Source organism: Spermophilus citellus, assembly GCF_964194105.1.
Source record: "Spermophilus citellus genome assembly, chromosome: 3".
NCBI classification, from domain to species: Eukaryota; Metazoa; Chordata; class Mammalia; order Rodentia; family Sciuridae; genus Spermophilus; species Spermophilus citellus.
In genome coordinates, this window is record NC_138184.1 from 50865293 (window position 1) to 50891684 (window position 26392).

Sequence of the window (26392 nt, forward strand, 5' to 3'; positions counted from 1 at the left end):
TAGGATATGAATTGTCAAAGTGGAATCAGGAAGAGATACAGCACAAGTGAACAACATGAAGAAACTGAAAGTGTCAAAAAGCTAATCCCAAATAGTACTGAGCTTTCCTTTATTTAATTGAGGGGCGTATAATTTAAATGCTATTTGAACTGTTTCAGAGCATGGAGAAAAAGAAAACTCCCCAGTTGTTATAAAGCTAAAACAATCTGGATTCCACAATTTGAAAATAAAAAGCAGAAAATTACTGCTCAGTCTCATTTATGAATACCAGGCCAAAAATTTCTTAGGGGAAATTATTTTTCAAGTGAAATCAAATTATTTTTTTAGAAAACTGACCAAAGAAAGAGGAGTACGTTCTAGGAATGCAAGCATTGTTCAAATTACAAAAGTCTTTACATGTCATTATGTTAATAATTCTGTGTAGGTAAGCATGAATTATATTATTTAAGCTTCTGAACAATTCTGTTTGGTGGACACACTGTCGGTGATCTTTATATTATAGATGGGGAAACTAAGGCACAAGAGGTCAAGTAACTTGCCCACCGTCACAGCAGCTAGTAGGTAACAGATACAGCAGTTTATTCAAAAACATTATGAGTGTTTATGACACAGGTTCTACTATTCCTTTCCATGTCGGCATAAATAGTAAAACTTTAAAGTCTGTCAGTTGTTAATGTGAAGAAACTAAGTGGCAGCAGAGAGTGCCAGGCTTCTAGCTTTAGCTTTCTTCTTTCTTCTGTATTTTTTTTCCTAGAGTAGAAGTGTACTCCTTGGGTTGGGTGATAAGAGACCAGATTGGGAGGATTAATGGGCCCTTAAGGGCAGAGTGGCAAAAGGGGAGGAGTCCTGACAGGGAAGGAAGGCTTCTAATGTGGACTCTCTTCCTTTCCACTCTGGGTGGTGTGGGTTCCTGTGGCTTCTGCACCTTCCACATTCCTGGTCTGTTCTTACCTACTTTTCCAGGGATGTTTAACTAGCCTCGAGAAGAGAGGGTTGTATCAAGTTTTCCAAAGCCAATCTTATCCTGTCACTCTGGTGCATCTCCTAAAATTTGTCTGTTCTCCTCTTTCCTACTTTGTCTGGGATGAGTTTGCTGGGCACTTCTGTGGTGTGAGGAGGGAGTCCTCCTGTTGTCCTGATGAGTGAATCTCCTGGTCAAGGGAGTTCCCAGTTGTCTTGTTTCTTCAAAGACTTAATCAGTGGTTAAAACTGGAAAGATGTAGAGGGAGACAGACTCTTTCTGTACACAAATAAGTCACAAAGGCTGGGCAACTACCAACTTACTTGATTTCTCGTTCTTGGAGGTGACAAAAAGGAAGTATTACTTTTCAGAATGGACAGTAAATGAACTTTGCCACCCTAAAAATTGAATGGCTGAATTTATATTTAAAAAAAAAAAGTTTAAAAACCAATAAAAGGAATTGAGGGAGCTCAAGTAAATACAATAAATGGGGAGCTTATATGAAGTTCACTTCTTATACACTCTATCTATAAAAGTATGTGAAATTTTCCAATTCTGAATGCTAATAAGTCCTTGCCAGACTCAAAGATACAGAAATTGGAAAGAGGGAGAGGGGATAAAAGCATCTTAGGCTAACGTTATTTTATGAAAATTATCTAGAAATTTTAATGATTACAGCAGTTTAATTTCAACCACCTAATTTTTTGGTTTCTTAACCTTCATCAAAACTTCTACTTAAGTTTTTTTTTTTCCTTACATTGATGTGAAGGAAAGTCCTGCTTTCTTTTCTTCTCTGTCCTGTCCTTCATGGTTAGCTGCTTTTCTTTAGCCAGTTTCCTTTACCACAGGAAAAAGAAGATGTCCCTGTGGAAATGTCCAACGGTGAACCAGGTTGCCACTACTTTGAGCAGCTTCGTTACAATGACATGTGGCTGAAGGTTGGCGATTGTGTCTTCATCAAGTCCCATGGTCTGGTGCGCCCCCGCGTGGGCAGGTGAATGTCCTTGAAATAGGGAAGATAAAGTTGACTCTGAGGTTTGGGGCTAGTAGACATGAATAATTAAGACATAAGTCCCTCCCCTGGCAATTTGTCTAGCTGCTTTTCACACCGTGCTTCCCCTGCTTTCACCTCTAAAAACACATTTTTTACATTCTTCCCACCATTTACTTAACTCTCAGCTCAGAAATCTCCTTGCCCATTTTGTATGGTAATTCTAAGCTTAAATTTGAAATAGTACTTCCTTAAAGAACCCTTTCCTTTACCTGTATACTGGCTTGTCTCCCTGTTTCCCATTCCCCCAGGCACTATGTTTTTCCTTGTTAGAAATAAGAGTGTGGTGGGGCTGGGGTTTAGTGGCTCAGTGGCAGAGCACTCGCCTAGCATGCATGAGGCACTGGGTTCGATCCTTAGCACCACATAAATGTACAATAGAGATATTGTGTCTACCCAAAATTAAAAATAAATATTAAGAAAAAAGAAAGAAGAGTATCACACATGGATATTTATATTGTCTAGTTTCCATACCTTGAATTTCCAGATACCCTGCAAATAGGAACTCTCTGTTTTTGCTCAACTTTGTATTCTCTGCTGAAATCAGTGCATGAAACATAGTAGGGGCTCATATATTTATGAACAAGTAAATTGATGTAAGGAAGGTTAGATGGCAAAAGTTCAAGGAGTCAGGTACTCAGTTGGTCATTATGATAATGGTTAAGAACAATGGTATTTGAAGGCTAGAGATGAAACTCAGTAGTAGAGTACTTCCCTAGCATGCTAGAGGCCCTGGCTTTGATTCCTAGTGCTACAAACAGGAAAACAAAACAAAAAACCCAGTAGTTGGTTCTAGGAGATCTTGGTTAATCTCTGCTAGTTGCATGTTCTTAAGTACATGAGTTGCCTCTATTTCTGTTCCTCCTCATTGTACATCAATCAGTAACCATTTTCTATATTATTTGCCAGGCTATGAGAATACATTAGTTTATAAAACAGATGTTCTTAGTCCCATGGAACTTTGTTCTGGTGAGAAGATAAACAATAAACATCTTTAATAAGTAGAATTGTAGTGCAGTGGATCATGATATATGCTGTTGAAAAAATAGAGCTGGGTGAAGAGAGATGGGTACAGTGAGAGCAGGGAGAATGGTCTAGAGCACAGGCCTCATTAAGAAGCTGGCATTTGAGCCAGTGCTTGAAGAAACGGAAGGAGTAAGAATTCTGAAAGTACAGGGGGAAAGCATTCCAGGGAGAAGTGAACAGATTTTGTAAAGGCCTGAGAGAGAAGTATGCCAGGCCTGTTCAAACCAGCAGAAGTTGCAACTAGCAGAGTGAGCCAGGGAAGAGTTAGTTGGGAAGTAAGGGCCAGTGGTAGTGAGCAAATCATGTAGGGCTTCAAAAACCATTGTAGGGACTTATACTATTATTGAGTTAAATGGAGTAACATTGTATTGTTTCAAGCACAGAGTGACATTTGACTTAGGTTGTAAGAGGATTATTCTGCCTGCTGGTTTTTAAGAATAGACTATCAAGAATAGGAACAAGGAGATCTTACAGGCCGTTGAAAATAATCCAAGCAAGAATAATGGTGTCTCAGACCAGAGTGTTGCAAAGTGTACTACCTTGAAGGTCAAATTAATAATTTACTTAATAAATGGAATGTGATGTCTGAGAGGCAGGGTGACTTGTGTGTTGGGCCTGAGGAACTGGAAGGTTAGAGTTACTATTAGCTAAAGAGAAGATGCTGCTTCATGCCAGGAACCACAAGAATATGGGACAATAATATCAACTTTATTGGTTGTGAGAAATAGTACAGTATCTGGTACATAGTAGCCAATGTTAATGTTTTGTTGTTGTTTCTAAGGAGGTGTTAATTGGCATTCATCAGTTTCTCAAGGAGTGAACCGGACTGGATCTTGACTTTCAAAAAGGTTATGAACCATTGTGTTGAAGGAATGTCTGCCATTCATGTGATTCAACTCCAAATATTGAAATTGTGTGTCTTTATTGGACTTACAGGTCCAATAAAAGATGCTTAGTTCTAGTTTTATATGCATATTTCAGGAAGAAAATCTGAGAGTCAGATAAAACTATTAAATTACATATCTTGATATTATGGTTATTTTTTTCAAATAAGTGGGACCCTGTGTTCTTTTTAAGTATCTTGTATGCTTAAAGGAGGAGGGCAATTAATGAAGTTATATAAATTTCAGTAAGACAAATACTGTTGAATGGCACATACTCTTTAAGTTTTGGCTAATAGAATTTTTACTAGATTAGTCCTTCAAGAATGGAATTATCATGATGTAATTTCTCCATTTTCCCCCCAAGAATTGAAAAAGTGTGGGTCCGAGATGGAGCTGCATATTTTTATGGCCCTATTTTCATTCACCCAGAAGAAACAGAGCATGAGCCCACAAAAATGTTCTACAAAAAAGAAGTGTTTCTGAGTAATCTGGAAGAAACCTGTCCCATGACATGTATTCTGGGTAGGTATTTATATTTTTTCATTTAATCCATTAACTGCTTAAAATTTGATTGAATACTACTTTTGTGCTAGGTACTATTCTAGATGTTAGGTATATAGCAATAAGCAAAACAAAGTCTGTGCCCTCTAAAAGACTTACATTGGGGCAAAGGTTGGTGAGTCCGTAAATAAATTAAAGAACAGATGTGTAGAATATCAAGCCATGGTTAGAACTATAAATGAAAATAAAGTAAAAGGATTGAGGGTAGTGTTGAGACAAGGTCCTTTGTTCAGTAAATGCCTTGCTGCTAGGTGACATGTGAACAGAACCCTAGAGAAGTAAGGAAAAAGCCCATTTGAATATCAGGTTTTGCTCTCTTATAGGCACAGCTAAAAGCCTTAAAGTAGAGTATCTGGGCATGTTCCAGACATATAGTATGGAAATTGGGTAACTGGAACAGAGCAGCGGTATATAAGGGAATGAGCTCTCTGAGGCAGCTGGGCATCCAGTCATAGTAGGCTTTGTAAACAAATGGAGTGATTGAGCTTGGAGTGGATAGGAAGTCCTCGGAGGGGTTTGAGCACAGTGGTGGTATAAGCTGGTAGGAACATTAGAAGGAGGAATCACTGTGGCTCTTGTAAGAATAAAGCAGGAGCTTGGCACAGTGTACATGTCTGTGTTCCTAGCCTCTTGGGAGGTTGAGGCAGGAGGATCACAAGTTCAAGCCAACCTGGGCAACTAGCAAGACTCTGTCTCAAAATAAAAATGGGGATAGGGATGTAGCTCAATAGTAGAGTGCTTGACTAGCATGCACAAGATCCTGGGTTCCCTCCCCAGTACTGCAAAATAACAGGGTTGAGGATATGTAGCTCAGTGTTAGAGTGCCCCGAGTTCAATATCCAGTGTCACCAAAAAAACAAAACAAAAAAAAGGCATAGTCCGCTGGGCACAGTAGTGCATGCCTGCCTATAAGCCCAGTGACTTGGGAGGCTAAAGCAGAAGAAGAATCGCAAGTTTGAGGCCAGCCTCAGCAGCTCAGTGAGGTCCTAAACAATTTAGCAAGACCCTTTCTCAAAATAAAAAGAGCTGGGGATGCAGCGTCCCAAGTTCAATACCCAGTACCAAAAAAACCTCATGGGGCCTCTCTGTCTGTGGAGAGATGGCTCTTATTTGTCAGCTCTGACAAATAAACTCTCCTGTGTATCTCTTAAAAAAAAAAGAAAGAAAGAAAGAAAAGGAAAGAAAAAAAGAAAGAAAAGAAACTCATGGTCTGTGTTGGACTCTAAATCCTGGTAATCTTATTGTCGCTGTTGCATGTTTTGGTTTTTGTTCTATCATTCTACTGAGTGTTCACAGTTATATTCTGTTTCCTACATCTGGTTGTATCCATCATCATATTTTGTTTTCAGTTATTGTGTTCTCTTGACCCTGAGTCACCTCTAGAGCTTACTTACACGAGTTTTTACATCTTTTGTAATGGTTTCCTAAAAGATTATTAGTCTCACAAGTTTTATATTGATAACTTGTGCTTTTTGTTTTCTTGTTCTGGAAATTGACCCAGGACCTCATGAAAGCTAAGCATGTATTCTTATGGTGAGCTGTACCCCCAACCCCTGATTGCTCATAGTTTGGTTGTTTTGATTTTTGTTTGTTTGTTTGTTTTGTTTTTGCAGGATTGAACCCAGGGACTTGTGCATGCTAGGCAAGTACTCTACCACTGAGCTACTTCCCCATCCTGTTTTATGTTTATTTGAGACAGGCTTTCATTCAGTTGACTAAGCTGGCCTCAAACTTTGAATCCACTTGCTTTAGCCTCCTGAATAGTTGGGAAGTATATTATGTCAGGCACAAAGACCCATACCTCTAATGCCAACTACTCAAGAGGCTGAGGCAGGAGGGTTGCAAGTTTGAGGCCAATCCAGGCAATTTAGCGAGACTGTGTCTCAAAATTAAAAAATAAAAAGGGCTGGGGATATAGCTAAGTTGTAGAGTGCTTTGCCTAGTATGCATAATGAGGTCCTGGGTTCATTCCCTACTAGCAGAGGGTGAAGAGAAAATGTAATCCCAGCAGCTCAGGAGGCTGAGGCAGGAGGATGGTGAGTTCAAAGCCAGCCTCAACAAAAGCAAGGTACTAAGCAACTCAGCGAGATCCTGTCTCTAAATAAAATACAAAATAAGGCTGGGGATGTGACTCAGTAGTCAAGTGCCTCTGAATTCAATCCCTGGTACAAAAAAAAAAGAAGAAAGAAAGAAAGAAACTGGACATTTTGAATATTACAGTGTGGTAACTCTGAAAATCAGATTCTCCTTTCTTCTTAGGTTTTGTTGTTATTGCTTTTTATGGATTGTAATTCTTTGTTCAGTAACATTTTTTAAATTGTGTCTTTATTGTGTGTGGTCACTGAAGTCTCTGTTCTCTCAGCTTAGTGATCAGATAGTGATTTGACAAAGGTTTTCTTAAATGCCTAGAGCCAAAAACTCCCAGTATTTGCAGCTGGATTCCCTGTGTGTGTTGGAGCACACCAACATTCAGCATTTAGCCATGCAGTTTACATCTCTACCTTTATTTCCTGCTTGCACAAAGCTCGAAGGTCAGCCACAGGTGAGAGTTTAGGGACTTCTCAGGTCTTTTCTGATCATGAACCCTACCGTTTACATATGCATGGCCTTCTAGGTTCCCAGATAATTATAGAAACTCAGAATCCTTATTTTCAAGTGGCAGAAGCAAGAAAACTGCCTACACTGCTGCAAGTGACAGGGGTGGAAGTGTCCCAACAATGGCACATATGGGCAGAAGGTGACACTCTACCCACCTTCCTGGGGACCTTAAGAGCCAAGGTGACAGGTGCAGGGCCCAGTGGAGGCATCATGGTATTGCCACAGGAAGAAAAGATCTTTGTAGGCAAAGTACTGCAGCTGCCCACCAATGTAGTCAGTGATGTCAAGTGACTGGAGAAAGCAACTACCAATCCCTCCATTGAGCTCAAAGGAGTGTGCTGCCTCTAGCACTGTGTTTATAGGAGTTTAAAAGACCCTAAAAGTGGGCTTGGGGTGTGGCTCAGTGATAGTGCGCTTGCCTGGCCTGTGTGAGGTCCAGGGTTGGATCCCCAGCACACCACACACACACACATACTCACACCAAAAAAAAAAAAAAAAAAGAAAAGAATAAGAAGATCCCCAAAGTGTTAGTAACCCATCACAAATTAATATCTGTTTATTCCAGGAATGATACTGAAACAATCTCTGGAGAGAATATCCAAGATAAAGATGTCCCAATTATTCTAAAACATAGAGATGCAATATTCCCAGCAGTAGCCATCTTGCTCTCCTACTGTATGGAGTGGATTGTGGATTGTATGGAGTGGATTGTGGTCTAGACCAACATGAAAGACTTATAGACAGAATTCTGGAAAATCTTGGTGTGAACTTATTGAAGGTTGAACAAATGTTATTAACAATGAACTCTGGCATGTTTGAATTATGTTTAGAAGGCAAATGTTGAGCCAGGCATGGTGACTTATTCCTATAGTCCCAAGTCTACTCAGTCCAGAGGATCACTTGAGCTTAGGAGTTTGAAGCCAGTCTGAGCAACATAATGAGACCTTTTCTCAAAAATAATAGAAGAGCCATGTAATCCCAGCAACTTCGGAGGCTGAGGCAGGAGGATCATAAGTTCAGGGCCAACCTCGGCAATTTAGCAAGACCCTTTCACAAAATGAAAAATTTAAAAACGGGGAAAAAAATGTAGCCAGGCATGGTGGTACACATCTTTAATCCCAGGTACTCAGGAAGCTGAGGCAGGAGGATTTCAATTTTGAGACTAGCCTCAGCAACATAGCAAGACCCTATCTCAAAATAAAATGGTCTGGATGGGGCTGGGTTGTGGCTCAGATAGAGCACTTGCCTAGCATGTGAGGCACTGGGTTCGATTCTCAGCACCACATATAAATGAATAAAATAAAAAGGTCCATTAACAACTAAAAAAAAGTATTAAATAAAAATAAAATGGGCTGGATATGTAACTTAGTGGTAAAGTGCCCTTGGGTTTAATCCCCACTACTGGAAAAGGAGAAAAAAATAGAAGGAAGGAAGATGTTATATTGAACAAAGAGGAAAAAGAACAAGTAGATGAAGCTCCATGGTAGCATCTCATGGTGATGGACTTTCCTGAGAGCAGAGCCACAAGACTTTGACTGAATTACTCTGTACCATGGAGTAGTTAATTGAGCTTTCAGAAGGCCCAACTGTAGACATCTCTAATCAAGCAAAGGCCCACTAGACAAGACAGGGACCCTCCAAGACTGCTACTGAGATTAATACAGTAAATAAAGAGGCCAGAGATAAGCCAACAAAAATATTCAAGAAGATTCAGAGGAAAGAGAATTTGGAGCTGATGCTCAGTTTCATTTCCCTGATGGAGATGAAATTCAATGAAAAGGAAGTGATAGATACCCTCAGAATGAACAACAGCCAGCAAAGTAGCTGAGAGACCAGTATCTCCTCTAGTCTTACCCCCAACACCTGTTCTGTAGATTAAACCCAAGGGAGCTTTGCCACCCAGTGAGCCACATTACCAATCCTTTCTATTTTTTTATTTTGAGACAGGATCTTGTTAAGTTGCTGAGGACCTTGCTAAGTTGTTGAGGCTGGCCTCAAGCTTCTGATGCTCCTGCCTCAGCCTCCCAGATTGCTAGGATTGCAGGTGTGCGCCACCAGGCTCTGCTCCAGCCCGGTTGACCTGAACAACCTAGTGATACAGCTGAGTATGACCAACCCTAATTGAAGACATGCTATAGACCCTCTAAAGGTCCCCAAGTGAATAAACAATCTAGAAATAGAGCCAATCTGTGCTACAGATCTCTAGAATCTCTCAGTTGCTGAACTGCTCCTAGGCTGCACTGCCCCATTTGACTGGCCACAGCAACCTCCCTAGGAGTGGAACAGAGAGGGGCCAGAGTGGACCTTACCTGGAAATCTGCCTTTAGCATCCATTCTCATTCTCTGACCTCTTGCTTTGTAAACTTCTGTGGCAGTAATTTGTAAGGCCATATTTTTTTGGCATCCAGTGATTGTTTATTAAAAAAAAAAAAAGTAATTGTTGTTCTGAGAAGTTGAACAGTTGTATACTCAATGCCACTGTCTATTTCTAGAATTTCAGCATGCCAAATAGAAACTCTGTCCATTAAACAATAATTCTCTATATCCCACTACCCCTCTACCCCTAGTGGTCTCTATTCTATTCTCTGTGTAAATATTGCATATTTGCAGTACTTGTATAAGTGAAATCATGCAATGTTTGTCCTTTTGTGTCTGGCTTATTTCACTTTGCATAAAATTTTCATTCATACTGTAGCAGGTATCAGAATTCTATTCCATTTTAAGTCTGAGTAATATTCCATAGTAGATAATAAACCACCTTTTTATTTATCCATTTATCTGTTGATGGACGTGTAAGTTTTTTCTGTCCTGAGTAATGCTGTTATGATTATTGGTGTAGAAGTCTCTGTTTGAGCTTCTGATTTCAATTATTATTTTCTTTCTAGTTGTAGTTGGACACAATACCTTTATTTTATTTATTTTTATGTGGTGCTGAGAATCAAACTCAGCACCTCCTACATGCTAGGCGAGCGCATTACTACTGAGTCATAACCCCAGCCCCTCAATTATTTTTGATATATACCTAGAAGCATAATTACTGGGTAATACAGTAATTCTGTATTTATTTATTTTATGTGTTGCTCAGGATCGAACCCAGTACCTCATACATGCTAGGCAAGTGCACTACCACTGAGCTACAGCCCAGCCCCCTATGTTTAATTTTTTGAGGACTGCCAAACTATTTTACACAGCAGCTACATCATTTACATTCCCTCCACCAATGTACAAGGGTTCCATTTTTTCTGCATTATCCTTCCTGACATTTATTTTACCGTTGTCTTTTTTTTTTTTTTTTTTTTTGGTACTAGGGATTAAACCCAGAGTTGCTTTTACCACTGGGCTACATCCCCAAGTCTTTTTGAGATAAGGTCTTGCTAAGTTGCTTGGATCTTCCTAAGTTGCTCAAGCTGACCTCAAACTTATGATCCTCCTTCCCTAGCCTCGAATTATAGGCATGAGCTCTTGTGCCCAGCTCACTGTGGTTTTGATTTGCATTTCCCTAATGATTAATGATGTTGAACATTACTTAATGTACTTGTCTACCACTCAGTATATCTTTTTTGGAGAAATGTCTATTGAGATCCTTTGCTCATTTTTTTAATTGGGTTATTGGTCTTCTAATTGTTAAGTTGTAGGAATTCTTTATATTCTCGTGCTAGCCTTTTCTTTTAATATTTACTTTTTAATTGTCGTTAGACACAATACCTTTATTTTATTTATTTTTGTGTGATACTGAGGATCAAACCCAGGGCCTCACCTCACGTGTGCTAGGCAAGTGCTGAGGCACAACCCCAGTCGGTAGCCTTTTACTAGATATATGATTCACATATATTTTGTTGTATAGGTTGTCTTTTCACTTTCTTAATAGTATCCTGTAGAAAACAAAAGTTTTTAATTTTGTGATGTCTAGTTTATCTTTCATTTTCTATAGTTTCTGGTGCTATTCCAGTGTCACATCTGAGAAATTATTGCCTAATCAAATGTCATAAAGATTTACATCTAGGTTTTCTTCTAAGAGTTTTGTAGTTGTAGGTCTCACATTCATGTCTTTGATTCTGAATTAATTTTTGTATGTGGTTTGATATAAGACTCCAACTTCATTTTTAGCATGTGGAAATCCAGTTGTCTCAGAACCATCTATTGATGAAATTATTCTCCCCCCCCCCCATTGAATTGTCTTTGGCACCTTTGTTGAAAATCAGTTGCCAAAAAAACCCAATTGTATGGGTTTATTTGTAGACTGTCAGTTCTACTGTCTGTGTACTACACAAAAAACAATTAATAATTTTGTGTCATATTGTCATTGGAAAGAGACCTCAGCTCAGTCTGGGTGGGTTCTTAATTTTGTTACTGAAGAAAATTCCAGGATGCACTAAAAGCAAGGCACAGAAATTTATTTAAGAACAACAGAGGTGTACACATTCCAGAGTAGGGTGCCCTTCACTTCTCAGAGATGAATACTACATCCTGAGTCAAGCTCTCTAATAATATATATATAATTTTTCTGGGAACAAGCATGGAGGTTCTCAGACAAACACTTTTGAAAATAAAGGCCCATGACAATCATTTGCTATTTGGAGATCAGAATGTTTCTCTGTTATTATGTAATCAAGCCATAAATAATTTATAGGCATATTGTGTAAGTCTTTGAATCTTGTGACATTTAAATTAATTTTGTATTTGTTCTTGTTGGCCTAAGCATAAACTGGAGGTTTCGTTCATCTGACTGAAGGGACAAGTATGACTGGTCATACTCATAGATCCAAGTCTCCATACTAAGACGTTCTTGTTCTATTTCTTTTCCCAAAAGCCTACCTACTCATATCTAAGTATGAATGTATTAATTAAAAATTACAGCTTAGGGGCTGGGGTTGTGGCTCAGTGATAGAGTGCTTGCCTAGCATGGGTGAGGCACTGGGTCCGATCCTCAGCACCACATAAAAATAAATACCATGTATTGTATCCAGCCAAATTTTTTAAAAATTACAGCTTGGAAGCCTGAGGTAGGAGGATCACAAGTTCAAAGCCAGCCTCAGCAAAAGCAAGGTACTAATTTATTTAGACCCTGTCTCTAAATAAAATACAAAATAGGGCTGGGGATGTGGCTCAAGAATTGAGTGTCCTTGAGTTCAATTTCTAGTATCCAAAAAAAAAAACAATTAATAAAATTTTTAAAAAATTATAAACTTGTGTCTACAATTTATTCCTTTAATTTCTTTCCAACTTGCTCTTTCAGGAAAGTGTGCTGTGTTGTCATTCAAGGACTTCCTCTCCTGCAGGCCAACTGAAATACCAGAAAATGACATTCTGCTTTGTGAGAGTCGCTACAATGAGAGTGACAAGCAGATGAAGAAATTCAAGGGACTGAAGAGGTTTTCGCTCTCTGCTAAAGTGGTAGATGATGAAATTTACTACTTCAGGTGATTTTTTTTTTTTTTTTTTTTTTTTTTTTTTTTGGTACTAGGGATCAAACCTAATGGCTCAGGGGTGCATAACCACTGAGCCACATCCCCAGCCCTTTTTATTATTTTGAGATGGGGTCTTGCTAAGTTGCTGAGGCTGGCTTTGAACTTTTGATCCTCCTGCCTCAGCCTCCTGAGCTGGTGGGATTACAGGAATCTGCCACCATTCCCAGCCTGGTAGATCTTAAAAAACTAAGGGAGAAAGAATATTTCAGGGGCTGGGATTGTGGCTAAGCAGTAGAGCACTTGCCTAGCAAGTGTGAGGTGCTGGGTTTGATCCTCAGCACCACATAAAGATAAATAAATAAAAGTAAAGGTATTGTGTCCAACTACAACTAAAAAAAAGAAAAAACTTAATTCACATCAAAATACTATAGCCCAGTGTTTTTTGAGTTTCTTAAAATTTGGTCTTAAATTAGAGCAGTATACATTTCAAATAGAAAATATTAATTCAGTTAAATATGAAAAGAAAAGCTTTATAATCTGCTAGGACCCATTAACTGCTCTAACAGTGTCCTTGTAGCTGCCAGTAATTATAAAATGAAGGCAGAAGTAGTTGCTTCATATGCTCTCCGAGGAGAGTGCTCCATTCCACAGATTACGAGAACTTTTTCTGCCATGTATAGAAAACTGGTTCTGACTTTGAGCAAAATGCTTCTGTGGGTGTTCCATGGGATCCTTCAAAAACAAGCTTTTCTAAGTAGAAGTGACTTCATAAATGCTATTAAATTCCTTTACTGCCTTTAAAGTATACACTGCAGATTGCAAAAGTCACAATAAGTGACTTACTTATTAAAAATTGATTGATTGATTGATTGAAGTACTAGAGATCAAACTCGGGGACACCCTATACTGAACCACATACTTAGCCTGTTTTATTTTTTATTTTTGAGTCAGAGTCTTGCCCAGGCTGGCCTCAAACTTAAAATCTTCCTGCCCAGCCTCCTGAGTAGCTGTGATTATAGGTGAGCATCACTGTGCCCACCTGTTTTATTTTTTTTAATGTTACTTCTTTCAGAAAACCAATTGTTCCTCAGAAAGAGCCCTCACCTTTGTTGGAAAAGAAGATCCAATTGTTGGAAGCTAAATTTGCTGAGTTAGAAGGTGGAGATGAGGATGTTGAAGAGATGGGAGAAGAAGATAGTGAGGTCATTGAACCTCCTTCTCTACCTCAGCTTCAGACTCCCCTGTCCAGTGAACTGGACCTCATGCCCTACACACCCCCACAGGTAAAGGTGACACATTCCTTTTACTTGGTTTGCAGCTGGCACAAACCAAATTAAGGAGACATCCAGCCCTTCCATATATGAACCTCTACCTAGAATTCTACAGGGAGGAAAAAAAAAGATTTTTTTCTTTTTTCTTTTATTTATTTATTTGTTTGTTTTGTTTATTAGAAGTAGTCAGGGCTGGGGATGTGGCTCAAGCGGTAGCGCGCTCGCCTGGCGTGCGTGCGGCCCGGGTTCGATCCTCAGCACCACATACCAACAAAGATGTTGTGTCTGCCGAGAACTAAGAAAAAATAAATAAATATTAAAAAAATTCTCTCTCTCTCTCTGTCCCCCTCTCTCTCACTCTCTCTTTAAAAAAAAAAAAAAAAAAAAAAGAAGTAGTCAAACACAATACCTTTATTTTATTTATTTTTATGTGGTGCTGAGGACTGAACCCAGGGCCTCACATGTGCTAGGCAAACATTCTACCGCTGAGCCACAACCCCAGCCCCAGATTTTTTTCTTTATCAATGCCTTGTATTTAATTGCTTATATATTTATTTTTAATTGACAGAACATTTGTATTTATCATGTCATTAAGCTGTTAATAATTTAAATCTTCTTTGAGTTTTATTTAACTTGTTTAATAGCAAGTTTAATTAGAAGGCTCTCCTTGCTTTCTATTAAAGAAAAGCAGTAAAGGAATAGTATCATCCTGTTACTCTTAAGCTTTCATTTTTCTTATTCTTTTGGGTTTTGTTTGTTTACAGTTCTGGGAATTGAACTCAGAGACTCATGCACTAGGCAAAGATGCTACCACTGTAATACATACTCAGCCCTTTTTCAGTTTTATTTAATATAGGGTCTCACTGAGTTGCCCAGACTGGCCTGGAACCCTTGATCTTCCTGCCTTGGCCTCTGGAGGAGCTGGGATTACAGGCGTATGCCACTGTGCCTAGCCCACTGCCCAAATCTTTTAAATCTCTCCCTCCTTAGAACCTCATCTTTGGCTGAGGTGATTCCTGTTGGTATTTTTTTCTCATTCAGAATTTTCTCAAGCTTAATTATGAGGTCATCATTAGAGATTGCAGTCATGGAATTCGGTGAAACTTTGATTTATTTCTTACATGGTAAGAGGCAAGAAAGAGGTATGTTTTGACCAAGAAAATGGCCAGCTACAAACTGCTATAGAACAGTAACTTTTGGATCACATGTTCCTGGCTTCCAGAAACTCTGAGTGGTTAATTAAATGCAATATTCTGATGCACTATAAGAGTTTTCTGTCTTACAGTCTACCCCAAAGTCTGCCAAAGGCAGTGCAAAGAAGGAAGGCTCCAAACGGAAAATCAACATGAGTGGCTACATCCTGTTCAGCAGTGAGATGAGAGCTGTGATTAAGGCCCAGCACCCAGACTACTCTTTTGGGGAGCTCAGCCGACTGGTGGGGACAGAGTGGAGAAACCTTGAGACAGCCAAGAAGGCAGAATATGAAGGTAAATAGGGACTAGGCACAACTGTCTCAGCCTTTGAAGCAAGGGGGTGTTTTCAGGAATGCACGTGCATAGACAGGTTTTACTCTCTTGTTCTTGCCACACACACATGAACCTTGTATTGGGGACTATTCCTGATGATAACCAGCAGAATAGATGCCAGTCTTGTTCTGACTAGGCAGATTGCTGCCCCTGACTTGGCCTCTGATCCTAGTATTGTTCCCTCCCCAAATTTCTCAAAAAAAAAAAATATTTTTACTATTAAAAATTGCATGATTTTCTTTCATTGAGCTCTGTAAGCACCCAACATATGTTGAGCTGGGGAATGACTGTATGATGATGTTAAATATAATTTTGATTAAAATTCATCCGAAAGGGGACTTTTGAAATCAGTGATCTTCTGTTTCTTGATATGTTTAAACTCTCCGCTAAGGCTTGACTGAAGCACTTAATTTGCTAGGCAACTTGTGACCGGTGCTGTATTCATAGCTGTCGTTAAGGCATTTGGGATCTCTTTGAGTTCCACTGCCTTTATTTTCTTTTTACTCTATAATTATATCACTTTGAGCCATGAGCTATGTATCATTCAAGGATTTGGTGGTTCTTAGTCATTAGGAACAAATATTTGAGAGAGATTTTTGGTGTTTTGGATGCTTTGTTATTATTATTGTTTTTAATATTAGGCAAGGCTTTGATAAAGAAATTAATACTAAACATTAGGTTAGGCAGGACTTTGTACCTTTGAGCTATATTTTTTTCCATTTAGAATTTTATATAGAATTTTGATAGTTTAGAGCCATCCTCTTGTAATGATCAAACATTAGTCTTTTTGGCTAACTCCAGCAAATATAAATTAATTGTTAAGGCTGCCCTCTTTATTGAAGTTTATGAGTCTTCAAAGAAACTCTTTAAAAAAGTTTTGTTCCTTTCGTTTGTGACAATTGATTATTATAAAATTAACTGGCAGGCTTCTTTAAGGATCTTCTGCAGAAGCCTAATCCTGCAAGATAATCAGAAAGCATTTTGTGGCAAAACCAATTTGAGCAACATTCCAAGCTCTTTATCTTCGAAATTTAGTCCTAGTTAGTCTCTAAGACCATTTTCCTAAGTTAGTCTCTAAAGATCCTGTTTTTTATTATCTGGCATTTTCTGAAATTTGACCAGGAATTTGTGTACTACCTATTAATATCCTGAAGAACTATTCTTTAAATCCTAGTGAGTTCTGTAAGAATCTAGAACTTTGATATTTCTGCCTTAGTGCAAATCAAGACCAAGTACATCACTAAGATGAAGGAGTGTTGGAAATTAAGCTAAAATGGATATAAAACCAGTTCCAAGGCAAATAAAGCCAAGACTGAGTGACTGGTTACTTAGGTGTGAATAAGATGTGGAGATAATGAAAAGGTAGAAACACTGGTGCAGGAAGGGAGAGATTAATGGCTTTTAGAAAGTTCTCTTATACTCAAATAGGGATCTCAAGTTTAGGAAGAACCTAGTGCAGGTGAGTTATGTGACTATGAGTCTTACCTAAGACTCTGAACTTTTGGTCTCCCCACCCAATGAACTTAAAACCCAGAGTTAGGAGTTTGACTGGCTTAGTTGTAATGATTCTTTTTTTTCCAGGACAGCCCAAATGAACTTCTCCCACAGATAGTCACAATATTTGATGCACAGGCCTGGATTTGTTTTTCAAACTTTTAAAATTTTTATTTATTTATTTATTTGCTTGTTTGGTTGTTTATTTATTTTGCTCTCCCATTTCACCATGTCCTTTGTATAATGAAAATACTAGAATTTAACATGGAGGTATAGATCATCAATGGTTTTTTTTATTGCTAGTTCAAGGAAATAGGTTGTTCAAATGGCCTTTATCAACCTCATGCTGGTGTTCTCAGTTTGCGGAGGGTGTGTGAAATTGGGAGTGTTAGTGAGTGGTAATAAGTCTCTGTAGGCAACTCTTGTCTCAGCCAGCGGCCTTTGACTTGCTTGACTTTCCCATTCTTTACCCTAAAGGAAAACTGGAGCTGTTGCTTCTCAATTTCTCTTTAAAGCCATATGACCTTGAGCTCTTTTCCCCTCCTCAGATCAGTAGTATCCTTTTGAATTCCATGTTTTGGAGTATTAGTGTGTGGCAGTTGACTGTGATTATCAGGAGTGGGGGTCATGGTTTGTTGGTTCTCTGTATCCTTGAACAAGTGACTACCTGTCTCCCATCCTCCATTTGCCCATCTGAAGAGTGGGGAGCATTTGCTATTTATGAATAGTGAAACAGAATAAACTGTGTGTGGTGGGAACTTTGGGACTACTTCTCCAGGAAGGATCCAGCCTATTAGGCTAGGAACATGACTGTTGGGTTTGCTGGCTCTGGAGATGCAGAGAAGTGGGGGATAGGGGGACAGGTAACAGTCCAGCCCAGAAATACCACAGGCAAATACTTCTCTTGCATTGTGGATTCTGTAATTCTTGCTGATTTAGGATGATTTATGGTCAGCTTTGAACTACTCAGCTTCAGGAAACCTGATTCTTTTAGAACATCGTCCATTGCTACGTACATTTATATATTAATTACCTGCTTCTGATTATTGTAGCCTGGAGTATCATACATTTTTTTCTCCCTGGGATTTATTAAGCGTGACCTCTTTGGTTCATTAGAATATAGAAATTAGCTGTTTACTTTCCCTAAAACAGGCAGTAAGCTACTTTTCCCTTACAGAGTTAATTTTCTTCAGCTGCTAAACCTATGATACTAATGATAAAGAGTCCTCAATCTCAGTAAAATTGAGTAAAATGGAATCAGGAGAATATAGTAAGTAACAATTGTGCCAAAAATTATAATGGGCCATGGAATTGCTTCATGTTGAAATTATAAATAATCTGTAATGCTATTAATACTAGAATAATGGTAGCGCTTCTCATCTTCAGGGTGCCTCGTGAGATTAACCACGGTGGTTACGCTGGTGATGTGTTTAAATAAAATCTGTGCTTTCTGAATGTGTGTTGCAGTCTTAACATTCTTGAAATCTTTGCAGACCAGTTCTCAAGATGGGATAGGAAAGCTGGATTCTAGGTTACCAAGTGAAATCGGCCCGACTCCTCCTGTGTTGAGACTAGTCATCTACTGTTCCTTCCATTGAGACAGAACTGTTGCCTGTGTTTTTACTAGTCCTGTTGAATGCAATGGATGGTATTTTGAATTCCTGGGTTAAAAACAGAATTGAAAATCTGAAATGCCTTTACAGAGCGGGCAGCTAAAGTTGCTGAGCAGCAGGAGAGAGAGCGAGCAGCACAGCAACAACAGCCGAGTGCTTCTCCCCGAGCAGGCACCCCTGTGGGGGCTCTCATGGGGGTGGTGCCACCACCAACACCAATGGGGATGCTCAATCAGCAGTTGACACCTGTTGCAGGTAAAAACAGGAGCTAAGACCATTTTTTTTTCCACTTTAAGAAATTCCTTCATTTTTTTTTTTTCTCCAAGAGGAGTAGGCCGCAGTCTGTAGCCTTTTCTCATGACAGATTCAAAGTTTGAAATCATCCATGTTGTCCTGTATTGCCTTTCCCATATGGGCAATGCTTTCCCTGTGCCCCAGAAATGGGCCCTGGGCCCACCCCTGGGACCTAGTAGGGAGCAGCTCTTCCCTGGCTGTGGGCATGGTCTGGTGATATTCTCACCCTAGACTGTTCTTGATAGAACACTACAGTAGAAAATATAAATAGACCCTAAGTTATATTCTAGAGAACTCCCAAGAGAAAACACAAAGCCAGTCTTTAGGTTGTGTTGATATTCTGTCTCATGCCAGTATTCAGTTCGCCTTGTTCTGCTGCAGCCATCCTTTAAAGGCTGACCATTTAAAAGGATTTTTGACAATGAATTGTAAATCCTTTCTTGGTCACCAATGTGCATGACTGCTAAATAGAATACAAAGTCCTTATTCAATTCATTGTGCCCACTCTGTAATGCTTTTCTATTTAATTACATTAAACTGCATTTTCTGTTAGTATCCCAGTCACATATTTAAACCAAAAGCAAAAAGAAAATGATGAATGTGGTTTGCTTGTGTGTGTTGTCTTTGGTTCTGGTAGCCTTAGCAAATCTGACTATTCTTGATTGAATATCCTTGTCTGACATGTCTCCAATGAGAAGCCTGTAGACCACCTCTCGGGCCCCTCCTTTGTGATCTCTCCAAGTGTGGTGAGATCTGTATGTGCCACCTGTGTTTCTTCTCAAGTAGTCTGAACTCTTTCTCAGGGAACCCAAGACAGTGTTGTTCAAGGCAGGTTCATTGAGATGCTGTTTTTGTTTTGCTTTATTTTTGTTTTTTTGTTTTTGCTTTTTAAGGAAGAGTAGCATAGGATAACTTTTCCATTGTTGCTCCTAACTTTTGTGATGGCAAGTTCTCAAATGCGCTGTCGCTGAACTCAGCAGTTGCACTCGCCAAAGCATATCTGAATCATGGCTGTCAGTACTTTCAGTGTAACTGATGTTGATCTAACAAATCTCATAATCGCCTGCTCTATTCCATGGCCCATTTTGGTTAATGGGGTTCCAGAAGTTTTTATAAATCAGGCCTTGAACATGGGGACTTTGGAAGTTAGAATTCCCTCATTGACATCCTGTTTTGTTCTATTTGATGTGATATTGTGGCACTGTGCCCTTGACTACAAAACCCAGGGACATATTTACAAAATGAATACAAACAGCTCAAAATGTTTAAAAAAAACAGCAGCTGCAGCATTTTAGCTCCCTGTTAGGGAATAACATCATAGAGCTCTGTGGGTGAGAACCTTGGTCCCTCTAGAAAGCCCCGACTCCATTATTAAGGGTGTGCTGCCCAGACTTCTGGGTGTTGGGAGTGAAGGGCAAGCATTCTGGATGGTAAGCAGTCTTTGGTCCACAGCGGGAACTTTGAAGCTAAGAGGGTGATTTTTCACGGGTTTACAGGTTGCTGAGGGCCTGAGTCTTAGCCTTGTCAGTGTCTGAAACCAGCTTTGCTTACAAGCATTGAAGCTCATTTGAACACATGTGACTGGGATAATAAATGCCAAAGTACAGTTTAATGAAGACAATTGTCATGTCTTTCAGTTCTTAATCTTCAATCACAGCCTGTGAAGGCTGCGTTCAGATGGGCTTTTGTAATTGAAAGCAAAGCCTCCTAACATTCTTAAATTTCTCACCTACTTATCCCTAAAAACTATACCTTGTGGTGTGGTTTAAAGGCAGTTTGGTAGCATTGGATCTCCTCATGTTTAGATGATGGTGTCTATTCAAAAGTACTTTTTACTCTCTGAACTCTTTAACAAATGAAACTCGTCCTGTTTCATGTATAGAAATATTATTTTAAGTTTGTTTTATTGGTTTGTATAATTGTAAGTTTTTCAGTGAGTTTTATATATGACTAAGGAAACAAGGTAGTCAATCTCAGGATTTTCAGTGATGTCATAGCTTTAAAAGACTAAACTTTTTATAAATAAATACTTTTGAATAATTCCTAAGGAAAAGTCAGAATGAAATTCTCAGAATCTGGAGTTTTCCACTGTTTCCCATAGTGCCTCTACAAAGAGTATTGAATAAAAACTAGGCTTGGCACTAGTCCCTTAACTCTTCCTTTGCAAGAAGATATGATCAAGTGACTGCACTTCAGGGGAAGCTTTTCAAAATTCTGTTCATCATGATCATTACAAATCCCAGAAAAGTCGAGTTGTTTTTCTTGTTTAAAAAAAAATGCTATGTGATCTTAAAGGTTTTTTTGATAGGGAGTCCTTGACATTTGAAAATATTTTATTTTCACCCTTTTTGCCAAAAATACTTGTTTGCTGCAACTCTTCCCTAGCCAGCAGAAGATATTTGTTCTGTGAAGGTATGCTCTGAAAATAAAGGAACAAAAGCCTCTGTGAACAGAAATTCTATACCTTGATTAAAATGCTCCCTGTTAACTGAAGGTTTATATGACGACCTTTGTGAGCTTGGAGACAGTGATGACAATTGGCATTTTCTCATGTCAGCAGAGCCTGATTCTCCAGCCGTACCGCTGCATGTAGGTTTCTGAGTGCCCCCGAGCTTTGGTTGGCTTGGGAGGATTTAGATTTTTTTTTTTTTAAACAAGTTTTGAGATCTAAAGATGAAATACCATTCATTGTGATGGCTCTTAGAAGCTGTTCCCCAGCTCAAACCCTAGCACAATTCATTCTTACCTGCAGTGGTGGGGCTAGAAGGGAGAAGGAGTAGATGTAAAAGCCTTGAAAAATTCTTGCCCCCAAGCTGGAGAACCATGCTTTCTGATCAGGACTCTGCACATCATTTCCCTCCATTCTGATTTCTCCTCATGGGTACCCATGATAGGCATATGAGTGTGGACAGAGTGGAATGATGGGGTATGTACTGTTCAATTAGAGTTGCAGTCAGCAGAACTGGTCACTCTCCTTGAACAGCTTGCAGTAATTTGGACTTTGGGAAGGCTGTTATTGGAACTCCTCTTCATTATTATTTAAGTGAAAACATAGCATATTTATTCCAGTGAAAATAACTACAAACAATAATGTACTAAGTACTAATTCATCTAGAAATGTGGGGTTTCATATGTGTAGCTTTTTATTTTGTTCATTATTGCAACAAAATAATTGCACTAATTACTGTTATATCATGCAGTACTAAGGGTGCTTTATTCGTTGATAGTGCATGTGGGGGGTTGTTATTACTTAGCTCATGTTGCATGTTAATGATGCATGTCTGAAATTTGTTGTGTCCCTCAAGGCATGATGGGTGGCTATCCGCCAGGCCTTCCACCTTTGCAGGGCCCAGTTGATGGCCTTGTTAGCATGGGCAGCATGCAGCCACTTCACCCTGGGGGGCCTCCACCCCACCATCTTCCGCCAGGTGTGCCCGGCCTCCCGGGCATCCCACCACCGGGTAAGAACTTCATCCTCATTCACTCATTAATCTCATCTTCGTATTCTCTTTTTCCTCCCTCAGCCAGTTCTTCCAGGAGACACCTGCTGCCCACTATGGCCAGGCTTCCCTCACTGAGTACCCCAGAGCTGTCAGCAACAGGGCCTAGAACGTGTTAAGCAGGTGGCACAGCACCTGTGCCCTTGTGGACCTGGCTGCCTGACAGTAGCACAGGGTGCAAGAAGGCAAAAGCCAGACTCAGCAGACCAAGAGGCAGGACAAATACTCAAATAATACAACATATGCCAAAAAGCCAGCCAGCCAGCCTAGAAATCTTGCACCCTCTGATCAGGGAATGAAGTTTCCCAGATTGCTAGCTCAGGGTCATATTAAAATGCTTTTTTCATCTGAATGCATTTTTTCATCTAGTGCAATTCTTACCTCACATGGTCTTCTGTGTAGAGTTCATCTCCTCATCAAACAACCCTGCTAAGGGGATTGTAGAGTTCCAAATACTCTTCAGAAATCCTCCCCTCACTGTCTTGGGAACAAAAAGGAAGGAGGGAAATAAATTTGCATTTAATTTTCTGTATCTGAGTCCCTTAAGAAGCATGACATAACATTTTTAAAGAACAGCCTAGCCCACCCTAATAAACACTGATTTGTCTGTCAGCAGAAGTTCTTACATGTATAGTATATAAATGGAGCCCAGAAGTAGCTACATTTAGTTTCACTTTATAATGAATTAGCAAGCTGATTAAAGAAAAAGGAAAATTGTAGCTTCTCATATTAATTGCTATCATATGCAAAAGAACTGACTCTTGGCTATAATCTATTAGAAGGAATGTGGCCTTTAGATAACTTGGAATAGTATTTGCTCCATTATCTAAGATAATCGGGTAAGAGCCCAACCCAGATAAAATGTGGTTGGAAACTTATCAGGTTTGCTTATACCAGTCTTGGACCTAGAGACCATAGAGTTTTGCAGGGTCCAAACAATGCTGAAGAGGTTAGATACAGCAGTGTGTTGGGTTAACAAACCTGGTGGCCTGACCTGGAGCCTCCAGCCACACTCTTTGTGAGTACTGCTTAGATAACAGCTATAACTCCACTGAAGTATTTTTCCACATGTTCCTAGAGGAGGAAATGTTTTTGGAGGTAGGTGTTTCTCTCTGGAAATGGTGACCTATTGCGTGAATTGCTATGGCAGCAGGAGTCAGTCATAAAATAGGTATACCCGTGTGGTGGGTGGACTTGGCCTTAATTCTCTGCCCTCTCACCTTGGCACAGGGTATCTGAGTCAGTGAAACCATGTTGGAGTTGGTCCATTCTAGATGTATGTACTCAATGGGAAGCCATGTCTAAGGCCCTGGGTAGGAGCTGTCTTTTGGTGGGTGTGGGGCATACCTGTTCTCCCATCCCCTCTTTCAGATTCTAAATCACATTTGAAGGAAGCACAACACCCCTGGTTATAGTGAGGGAGACAGGAAAGAACCCCCTTGGTATGTACATGCACATGTCTAATCAGGCTTTTAGGAGCCCAGGATTCAGGGAATTCCTGTGGTCACTCAGCTCACATTGTCACTGGCTGCCCCTGGCATGGCAGTTGTAAACAGAGGGAGAAGAGGGGTTTGCTAATTTGTTTGTGCTGCCCTGCAAAGCAATGATGTAGGCAGCTTAGGGAGCCCCTTTATGTATGGAGTCTAAGGTAGGTGAGTATCCTGGAAAAGGGGCCGGGTCTAGTAATATATTGCTGAAGCAGCAGTTTACCCAACACCACCTCTTCATTCATTCATAGATAACCATCAGGATCCTACTGTGATGATCCAGGTACACATAAGTACTTGAAATATAAAAAATCCCTGCTTTTTAAATGGAAGTTTGATTTTACTTGATTTTTTTTTTTCTCTTAACATATAAGAGGATGCCTATACTTCCTGGAAGTGGCATTTAACAACTCTGAACCTTAGAATAATGGGTTGATTCTGCCTGATCGAAGTGCCAGCATTTTTAATCCAGAGGAACTATAGATTTTGAAGTTAGTTCCTTCTACATAGCCAGCAGGACTTTAAAAACAGCTTAACATGGTTTTAGTTGTGGTTTGTTAGTTTTTAATGAACTGGGTCCCTTGCCAATTTTTATATTTTACCTAAATAGTAAATAGATGACCCTGAGATAAAAATAGCCTCAGACACTAAATTTAGGATATCTCATTGTTAACAATTGTAAGCAAACAATTACTAGTGAACATTCAGCAAGGGAAGTTTAATTATTACCAGAGACAGAACAAATATAGTAGGGTCATGAAGTCTTTGTTCTTTTGTCATTTTGCATCTGAAGCAATAGCAACAAGACTACTCCACTAATACATCATCCATTTTCAGAGTACTGTTCTATCATTAGCATTAGTGACTCCAGTTAGAACTAGATGCTGATAGTCTGCAAGGAAACAGCAAGGCAGCACCTCCAACCTCTACAAAGCCCAGTTAACTACTTCCACAACCTCTTCTATCATGTCCCTCCTATGTTAGCACTTTGCTTACTGCTGAGCCTAATTTCAATACCATTTCCACAGGCTGCAGTTGGAGAATAATGTGTTGTCTCAAGAAATGTACCTTAAAAATAGAGGTGTATTCTGACTATAACTCACTCACTGAAATACTAGAATTTTATGCAGTGTTCAAATCAATTCTAAACTATGAGTAATGGATGTACAGCTGACAAGGTCTACTAGCATTGTGCATTAGGTACCTAGAAACCAAGGAATGCAGATTTTCTATTTGAGTCTTGTTCTGGATACTTAGATTTCCTATCCACACTCAAGGGCAGAGGTGCATAGGTTGGCATTATCAAATGACATCATTTCTTATCAAACAATAGTTTTTTTCATCATCTCAACCCAGAGCCTCTAATTGTATCATTGCATTCTGAATTATAGGTGTGATGAACCAAGGAGTGGCCCCTATGGTAGGGACTCCAGCACCAGGTGGAAGTCCATATGGACAACAGGTGAGCCCCCAGTTTGATTTTCCTAGGACTCGAGAGACTTCTAGACATCTTCCTTCTCAATAATGCAGAGTATCTTTTTGTCTCACCATGTGGTCACATATTCTTTCAGGTGGGAGTTTTGGGGCCTCCAGGACAGCAGGCACCACCTCCATATCCTGGCCCACATCCAACTGGACCTCCTGTTATACAACAGCCAACAACACCCATGTTTGTGGCTCCCCCACCGAAGACCCAGCGACTTCTTCACTCCGAGGCCTACCTGAAATACATTGAAGGACTCAGTGCTGAGTCCAATAGCATTAGCAAATGGGACCAAACTCTAGCAGGTAAGGAGAGTCCTTCTAAATAAGCCTTTGCAAAGTGTGTTCTTCCTCCTCATGATACTGTTAGCTTTTAACAAATACCCTCCACCTTTTTAGGGGGGCATAGGGGAGTACCAAGGATTCAACTCAAGGGCGCTTAGCTTCTGAACCACATCCCCAGCCCTTTGAGACAGGGCCTCACCAAGTTGCTGAGGCTGGCGTTGAACTTGCAAGTCTCCTGCCTTAGCCTCTCAAGCCACTGGGATTACAGGTGTCTGCCACTGTGCCCAGCTAGCAGACATCCCTTTTTCTTATACCTGTACAATAAATTATGTCTTAGAATGGCCTAGAACTTCTTTTTACACATTGACATCACACTCTAAAAATGGGTTTTTAAACTAATTTCAAAGCTTAGTTTTGTTTATAAGCATCCCAACTATCTTTTCAAGTATATTAATTATCTTTCAGGCATTAGTGTAGATGACAGATTTTTAAAAAGAAAAACATCAAAAACATGTTCCCATTAGTCTGTAAGTTACTTCAATAGACTTAATGTATTTTCAGTACATAGTTTCTACTTATTCTTTTTTTTTTTTTTAAAGAGAGAGTGGGGGGGGGGGAGAGAGAGAGAGAGAGAATTTTTAATATTTATTTTTTAGTTCTCAGCGGACACAACATCTTTGTTGGTATGTGGTGCTGAGGATCGAACCCGGGCCGCACGCATGCCAGTCGAGCGCACCACCGCTTGAGCCACATCCCCAGCCCTCTACTTATTCTTTATTTTAAACCAAATTTGATAATTTAAGAGTAGAAGGTATGATTTTCCCTTCACATATTTACCTTCTTAGGCACTTTTGTATTAAATGTTTTGTGGGCCAGGCATGGTGGCACATGCCTATAATCCCAGTGGCTCAGGAAGCTGAGGCAGGAGGATTACAAAGCGAGCCTCAGTAA

General features: G+C 39.6%; 1 protein-coding gene across 30 annotated transcripts in view; it reads left to right on the forward strand.

Moving 5' to 3' along the window:
- Nucleotides 1–26392, forward strand: part of PBRM1 (polybromo 1) — a gene marked incomplete at its 3' end in the record, with an annotated part of 92901 nt that overhangs the window by 63419 nt on the left and 3090 nt on the right. For 12 of the 30 annotated variants that reach the window (XM_081282860.1, XM_081282882.1, XM_081282887.1 and 9 more), the window contains 9 exons: nucleotides 1810–1955; nucleotides 4287–4444; nucleotides 12318–12501; nucleotides 13562–13772; nucleotides 15046–15247; nucleotides 18484–18648; nucleotides 21993–22148; nucleotides 25066–25136; nucleotides 25246–25462. In XM_081282860.1, coding sequence (XP_081138986.1) covers nucleotides 1810–1955; nucleotides 4287–4444; nucleotides 12318–12501; nucleotides 13562–13772; nucleotides 15046–15247; nucleotides 18484–18648; nucleotides 21993–22148; nucleotides 25066–25136; nucleotides 25246–25462 — 1510 coding nt within the window. Of the gene's footprint in view, nucleotides 1–1809; nucleotides 1956–4286; nucleotides 4445–12317; nucleotides 12502–13561; nucleotides 13773–15045; nucleotides 15248–18483; nucleotides 18649–21992; nucleotides 22149–25065; nucleotides 25137–25245; nucleotides 25486–26392 lie in introns of those variants that run through there. The other 18 variants (XM_081282876.1, XM_081282877.1, XM_081282879.1 and 15 more) reach the window with 4 other exon arrangements.